An 8,085-nucleotide genomic window follows, 5' to 3' on the forward strand; every position below is an offset into this window, starting at 1 on the left:
CGCCGCACTGGTGCTCTTTCACACCGGCGTGTCTTTTCTTGTGGAGATTCAGAGTCGATTTGCGACCGAAGCCGACCCCGCACAGGCTGCATAGGAAAGGCTTGTCCCCGGTGTGGGTGCGCAAGTGCGACACAAGGCCACTCTGCCTGGTGAACTTGGCTGGGCAGAGGGCACAGCAGAACAGCTTATCTCCAGTGTGCAGACGCAAGTGTAGGGTCAGCTCATGCTTGCTGGCATAGCTTTTCCCGCATGCCGTGCACTTGTGAGGTTTAGAGAGATTGTGGACGTGGCCGTGTGCTTTGAGTGCCCCGGCGCTCCTGAAGGTCTTCCCACACTCGGGGCAAAGGTTGGACCGCAAGCCTCCTGATGTCAGCTCTGAGGATGAGGTCAGACTTTCATTGGGCAGAGTATGGTCTCCATCAGCCAGGGCAGCTATATAATAAATAGACTCACTTTTGATCTCGTTTGGGGCAGCTCTGAAACACTCCTGCTGGACTGCATTAATTTCACGGGCTTGTTCCTCTTCCTTTACGCTAAAATACATTAATACATTAAAATGCATTGGTATTTATAATGCAAGTATTCAATTTTACATAAATGTATGTATGTATTCTGAAGCAGAATATGTGCAGTCAGACAATTGCTGCTCACCCATTTGCTATCTGCTCGGTCTGAAAGATGAGAGAACACAGGAATATAAACACAAACAGAGATATGCCATTTTGAAATAACACAAAGCCTATAAATGGTTGATACCCACCTTAAAACAGTCAATTTTGTCTGTTTGCAGCTCACGTTTACTTGAGTAATGGGATGGAATTCTCTCATACTTCTTGGTTTTACACTTAACCATTATGTTTGTATTTCCAGAATAGCGTGGCTCTTCCCAGTTGATGCCACTCTATGACACTATGTTGAAAGTAAATTCTCAATTCGTCAGCTTCACTGCACTCTGTTGGTCTTAAAGGGGGCTCTCCTGTTAGTTTAGTAGAGATAAAGAAACAGCTGTCCTATTTAGTTGCTCACACAGTGGCCTAAACACTCACAGGTGGACTCAAGGGATAGGATGTGTGATTAAACATGTATTAGCGTGTTTTTCCATCAAGCCAAACCAGATTACTTGTCATATTTGCATAAAAAAAACATTACCTTTTTTGTTTAGGCCTGGCTTAATATTGAGAACGTGTCTAAGGCAGTTCTGGGAATCCCATAAAACAAACCTATTTCAGAGATTACCGGGCAGATCAAGGAACTTTATCTGCGTGTCCATGGCTATTTGTACAACTATTTGTACAACTTCACGATAAAGTCAACAACCCAGATCAGCTTTGTGGTGACATTGCAACGTAAGACAACACGTGTTTGAGGTAACGACCGTTGAGTAAAATAAATCTGTTTCATATTTCTGGTCATCAAGCCGTTGCACGTGTGTTTACCTTGCGAGCTGCCTCTACTCCTTTGAAACAGCAGGCTTTCCGACATGTATACCAATTAGACAGCAAACTTGTTCGTCACTGACTTTTTAGATTCAAATAGACACGCCCACATCCTATGGAGTTAGAATAATATTCTAAATCCCCAAATAAATGTCACGCGATTCACGAATGTATACACAAAAGTATTTATCAAAACATAATTATTTGTCTGTTAAGTTTCAGTTAAATTAAGTCTCATTTCCTGCTAACAAGCCAAGGTGTATATGCTAATACAGCTGAATATCGATTATCTAAGCGTGTGATTTATATGCGAATTAGTCTCGAAAATACATATGTGAATTTCTTGACATTTATTGGCGAATCACGAATACATTTGTGAATCGCGTGACATTATTTATTTGTGAATTTAGAAACGACTCGAACATTCGAACTATGGTCTACTCATCAGCGTCCACACGACAGACCGCATGGGAAACGGCGAAATAACGGCAAATCTGTCCAATCTTGTGCTCCTCATAATTTACACCTTTACTAATCTTGAAAAATAGCACTGATGTTTAAATTGGTAATCTATGATGATTAGGCATTTATTTCATACCACGAAGCAAGAAGCACTGGCTTCATTTGTATCACCACTACAGCCACTGACGTTAATTCTCTCGTTTTCCTGGGAAGGTAAAAGTTCCTTTTATCTTTTATGCTGGCAACATTTTGTGTTATATATTTTTTTAACTACTTAAGATAATAACTACAATGCTTCGTGTAATAGCAATATGGCATACATAATAATTACTAGGTAGGTTCCAGTACTGAGCTAAGGAGTACAGTCAAAGTAAACGTTATCGGACATGATCAGGTGTAAATAATACATGTATGGTGTGTAAAGGATCACATTTAGATCCTACATAAAAAGGAGACTACTACACTGTGCTTGAACCCATAACCCCTGTCTGCATTAAGACCATAATCACTTATGTAAAACATAAGACACAGGGGCATTTATTGTGGACAAAGAACTTCTTAAGATGGATACAAAAAAGTAAAAAGGTCACTCAAGAAGGTCACTAAACATCTTCCTCTTCTTTGAGTCCCCTGTTTGAATTTCCATCCAATGAGCCTTTCTCTTGCCAAAGTGTGCCAGGCCAAATTTGGGCCAGATGTGTCGCCCAAACTGATCTGACCTTAGCTGTGTTTCACTGGGAACTGAAAGAGAGGGAAAGAGGGGTTAGTTATATTCTAATATGTATGTAATATAGAGTATAAAAGAGACTAATAACAAGAGTAGGCACTGTGCCTCCAATCTCCTCACCAAGTTCCTGTGCAATGTTCTGTCTTTGGCTCACGGTGGCACTATTCCACACGGCCTCCAAAAAGCGGCTCCCATACCTAGAACAGGCCAGCTGGACATAGGTTCCCTACAGAGAGAAGGGATCAACTTCAGCAAGACGGAACATTTACGCCTCAGTTACGTCACAATACTCCATAATAACTGTCTAGTTCCACTCAAGTTTCAGAGTCATCATTTTAGTAATCAGTCAAAAATAGAAGCTCTCTCAGTTAGAGGAGTGTTTGTCTTTCTTTTTTTTTTCGGTTGCTGGTAGGAAGGTTGCTCCCCTGGCTGTTCCCATTGCCTTGTGTAGGTAACGCAACACATGAATCTTTGATGAATCCATGATGTTTGACTTATGTAACCAATTACACCATTTGAGCTGTTGATATTGATGTTTTCGTATTAGCCAAAATCCTCAGGGCCCAATTTGGATTAACATTATGTATACATTTGGAATTTCGAACTTTCCATAGAAAGTGAGTACACTTCTTCAACACGGCTTCATAATTACTTCCTGAATTACTGATCAAATCTTGGATCTGACACTGAGTGGTGATTCTGGATGCAGCGCTTTTTTACCTCAATTTTCCTCAGGATTTTGCCCTTGCCCTTGTCACTACATGTGGTCACCAGAGCCTGCATTGCATGGCTCCCTAGCTGGTGAGAGCCAAGGGCGAGGAGTTCCGCAGGACTCAGGCTGTGAAGGCTGTTCATGAGCAGGGAGCGGTCTTTGAATTTTGCCAGGGACTGCACCAAACAGGAGCCATGATAGCATATGGCCTCGAGGGGGCGCTACAAAAGAAACCAGACAGAGATATGTTTGATACATTTACGTTGGAAGCTTTTATCCAAAGCGACTTGCAGTTTAATGCAGGTATATATTTAACTCAGTATACAGGTGCATCTCAATAAATTAGAATATCATCAAACATTTATTTATTTCACTAATTCGGTTTAAAAAGTGAAACTCATATATAATATAGATTCATTACACACAGACTGATGTATTTCAAGTGTTTATAATCTTTTAATTTTGATAATTATAACTGATAGCTAATGAAAACCCCAAATTCGGTATCTCAGAAAATTTGAATATTACTTAAGACCAATTAAAAAAAGGATTTTTAACACAAAAATGATGGACTACTGAAAAGTATGAACATGTACAGCACTCAATTCTTGGTCAAGGCTCCTTTAGCATGAATAACTGCAGAAATGTGGCGTGGCATGGAGGCGGTCAGTCTGTGGCACTGCTGAGATGTTATGGAAGCCCAGGTTGCTCTGATAGCGGCCTTCAGCTCTTTTGCGTTGTTGGGTCTGGTGTCTCGCATTTTCCTCTTCACAATACCCCATATATTCTCTTTGGGGTTTAGGTCAGGCGAGCTTGCTGGCCAATCAAGCACAAAGATACCATTGACCCTAAACCAGGTACTGGTACCTTTGGCAGTGTGTACAGGTGCCAAGACCTGCTGGAAAATGAAATACGCATCTCCATAAAGCTGGTCAGCAGAGGGTAGCACGAAGTGCTCTAAAACGTCCTGGTAGACGGCTGTGCTGACCTTGGACCTGAGAAACACAGTGGACCAACACCAGCAGATGACATGGCACCCCAAACCATCACTGACTGCGGAAACTTAACACTGGACATCAAGCAACTTGGATTCTGTGCCTCTCCTCTCTTTCTCCAGACTCTGGGATTTCCAAATGAAATGCAAAATGTACTTTCATCGAAGAAGAGAACTTTGGACCACTGACTGAGCAACAGTCCAGTCATTTTTGTCCTTAACCCAGGTAAGATGCCTCTGACATTGTCTCTGGTTCAAGAGTGGCTTGACACAAGGAATGCGACAGTTGACGCCCATGTCCTGGATACGTCTGTCCGTGGTGGCTCTTGAAGTACTGATTCCAGCTGCAGTCCACTTCTTGTGAATCTCCCCCGAATTCTTGAATGGGCTTCGTTTCACGATCCTCTCAAGGCTGCGGTTATCCCTGTTGCTTGTGCACCTTTTTCCCTTCCATTCAACTTCTCATTAATGTGCTTGGATACAGCACTCTGTGAACAGCTTGCTTCTTTAGCAATAACATTTTGTGTCTTACCCTCCTTGTGCAGGGTGTCAATGATCGTCTTCTGGACAACTGTCAAGTCAGCAGTCTTCCCCATGATTGTGTAGTCTACTGAACTAAACTGAGAGACCATTTAAAGGCTCAGGTAGCCTTTGCAGGTGTTTTAAGTTAATTAGCTGATAAGAGTTTGACACCATGAGTCTTCAATATTTAACTTTTTCACAATATTCTCATTTTCTGAGATACTGAATTTGGGGTTTTCATTAGCTGTCAGTTATAATCATCAAAATTAAAAGAAATAAACACTTGAAATATATCAGTCTGTGTGTAATCAATCTATATAATACATGAGTTTCACTTTTTAAATCGAATTACTGAAATAAATCAACTTTTTGATGATATTCTAATGTATTGAGATGCACCTGAATGTGATCCCTCAGTATCGTACCCGTGATGTTGGGGCTGTGAGCACCTTGCTTTACCAGTTGAGCCACAGGAACAGAGAATCAAGCAGATGCTATTACAGTCTTTGTAATTACCTATGTCTTATGTATAAATGTGTGTTTTTGAATACCTGTGGAGGCGGGTCGCCCTCTGCTGTCTCTGTGGGGTAGCACAACTCATAGGCGTATAAGGACAGAAAGAGAGGGAGAGAGGAGGTGTGCCGAGATGCAGGCTCATTACAGTGGAACGCCTGGAGGGAGGTGTGGAAAGAGAAGATAAGGCTATTGCAACCGATAGACCCCAGAGATACATATTAGTCATGTCAAAAGTATGGGTATGAAGTTTTAATGATAACTGCCTGTCAGTAAAAGAACTTAGGACAGCCCACTGGAATCATGATAAATCTTCTTTAAAACAAAATAACAAAGGTGTCAAGAATCATAGCTGGAAGTAATCTACTTTAAATTCAAAACATCAACATTATGAATTTGTTATGTTCACTGGTGATGCTTTCAAAATAACAGAACATTACTGCTGTGACATTATTTTAATGGAACAAGAAGGAATGTAAAGATGTCTAAGCTATTCTACATATCTAGATGTAGCCTTACAGAAACAAACTTTGGGTCACTGTTACAGTGATATGTCTCACCTGTAGGAGGTGCTGTAACATGGGTCCCTGCGTCTCCTCTCGCTCCGCGCAGCTCTTTGCCAATTGGACCACCACACCCATGTGACCTGCAGCCATAACAGCCTCCAGACCCTCAACCATCTCATTAAACAGTTTAGGGAACTAAAGAAAAGAAAAAAAGATTATATCATGTTAATAATAATTTCATGAATGGTGTTTTACATGACTACCATTATCAATGTATGAGGGACTAAAGTCATATTGTTGACATAGAATGAAGTTCATACTCACCACTTTTAGGTTAGCAGAGGCTGCTATTAGTCTTTGTATGGGGAAATTTGCAATGGGATGGAGGGCAAGGTCCACAAGCTTCTTTTCCAGGTGGCTTCTGTACAGATCACGGAGCAAGGCCTTGTGGGACAACTCTATTACTGTTTCAAGCAGACGACTTGAGGTCTGGTCTTTAAAGAACACCAAAAGTGGACTAAAAAAAGACGAGAGAGAAATGGTAGTGGTTAGAATTTGACTGTGCATTTTTGACAAGAAATTAAAATATGTGCACTCCACATTTGTTCTAACCTGACTCCGGGAGCAGAGCTGATACCACTCAGATATCCCATGATGCCTTTGGTCATCTGCTTTAGAAGCTTTGGTCTCTTTCTGTGACAAACTACCAGCATTGTTTGGAGGACTGGGCAGGCATTGGAGTCAGTCACACACACTGGGAAAGAGACACAAACACCTTAGGCATATGCAGAATCAACCAGAGGCCTGTAATACAAACATTATGGTTTCATGTCAAAACTGGAGATTACAAAGGCACCTGGCAGTGCCTTTCTTGCCATTTTTACTCTCTATATGTATCTGTTTGGATGGACATACCATTGATGTTCTCCATTAAACAAGCTGACAGGTTCTTCAGCTCCATCCAGAAAGAGACTGGCGCTTCAAAGTCTGTCAGTGGGGATGCAGTATTCTTATCCTTTTTCCCTGAAACATATCCATCATAATTGAAGAAAAATAAACATGTAAATATTTCTCACTGCGTACTATACACTAACAAACCACTGATATCAATATTGGTTTCCTGTATAAGCTGCTTCTTTGGCCATGGACTATCATGTGTTTACAAATTGTACAGTAATGTAAGAACATCCAAGTAAATGCAGGTAAGTTGACCATATCTTTTTACTTACCTGGACGGGAGTCAGCACGTGCAGGAGCCACACACCCTGCCAACACGTGCACCAGAGTGCGCATCACATGGGAGCCGTGTGTGTTTCTGATGAACTCCAGGATGTTCTCTCTGACCATGTTACACATGGACAGCACCTGCTCCTCCAGTATTCCACAATCCTCTGCCTCCTTGTCCTCACTGCCATCTTGCTCAGAGGGACTGTTGTCTGGAAGACATGGAGAGAGGTTGCTGCATATAATATTTCTGTCAAATCCACTCATAAGAGAAAAAGAATGACAGCACATGAACTTATGTAGTTATATCACTAAGGCCTACCAGTATATTGTGTTACATTTCTAGTGCGAGAAGGTGATAAACATACAGTTTGAAAACAGACTCTACACACAAGCTCACAAAACTCTTTCATTGGGTGCCTCTGTGCCTCACCTGTCCATCTGGACATCTGTCTCAGGGCGCTCTCCATTACGTGTCCTCCACAGCGGTCACATGACACAGCTTTGAACCCTGACCCGTCCTCCCCACCAAGTGCTGACAGGACTTGCCCAACCTGAGCAACATTGGCAAAGGGCAGCAGCTTCTGAAGGGCAACGCTGCCCGTCATGCCCATGGCAACCATGATGGCCTGTCCTTCCATCTCTCTCAGCACATTGTCAACAAATAGAACTAAAGCACAATAACGAGAAAAAAAATTATAAACCAGTTTTGCATTTATTAGGTGTTATTTAAAAAAAGGCTACGTTGCCACAGATACCCTCCCCTCAACTGACTTACCTTTCTCCTCATCCTCGTTGAAACCCTCACTGAGCATGTCGCTAACTCTCCGAAAGTAGCCCACAGTTTGGGCATCCAGGTGTTTCCTCTCACCTCCCGCTGGGCTACTTTCGCTTTTTCGGTTCTCTCCATTTCCAGACCACTTCTTTTTGCTGCCTTCTTTCGGTTGCTTCTTTGAACTTCCTTCCATCTTCTCCACCATGTCTAACTG

General features: G+C 42.0%; 1 protein-coding gene across 1 annotated transcript; it reads right to left on the reverse strand.

Annotated features, from left to right (window-relative positions):
- Positions 1-2,392: 2,392 nt before the first annotated feature.
- nop9 (NOP9 nucleolar protein) lies at positions 2,393-8,085 on the reverse strand. Its single transcript, XM_080837588.1, has 11 exons — positions 7,875-8,085; positions 7,530-7,766; positions 7,102-7,308; positions 6,788-6,895; positions 6,485-6,626; positions 6,197-6,389; positions 5,927-6,067; positions 5,405-5,524; positions 3,346-3,558; positions 2,746-2,851; positions 2,393-2,639 (listed from the first exon to the last, which is right to left on the reverse strand). Exons 1-11 carry the CDS (start codon positions 8,074-8,076, stop codon positions 2,485-2,487), a joined length of 1,824 nt encoding a protein of 607 aa, XP_080693714.1. The 5' UTR covers positions 8,077-8,085; the 3' UTR covers positions 2,393-2,484.

This window comes from Sprattus sprattus (genome assembly GCF_963457725.1).
Source record: "Sprattus sprattus genome assembly, chromosome: 4".
Classification (NCBI taxonomy): Eukaryota; Metazoa; Chordata; class Actinopteri; order Clupeiformes; family Clupeidae; genus Sprattus; species Sprattus sprattus.

Bases quoted from the DNA above. Each gene is read 5' to 3' on its own strand.
- nop9 (XM_080837588.1), bottom strand. From the start codon at position 8,076: ATGGTGGAGAAGATGGAAGGAAGTTCAAAGAAGCAACCGAAAGAAGGC. The intron at 3,559-5,404 runs GTATTCAAAAAC...TTTCTTTTGTAG, and splicing joins AGGGCGACCCGCCTCCACAG to CGCCCCCTCGAGGCCATATG. The intron at 2,852-3,345 runs GTAAAAAAGCGC...TTCTCTCTGTAG, and splicing joins AAATCCTGAGGAAAATTGAG to GGAACCTATGTCCAGCTGGC.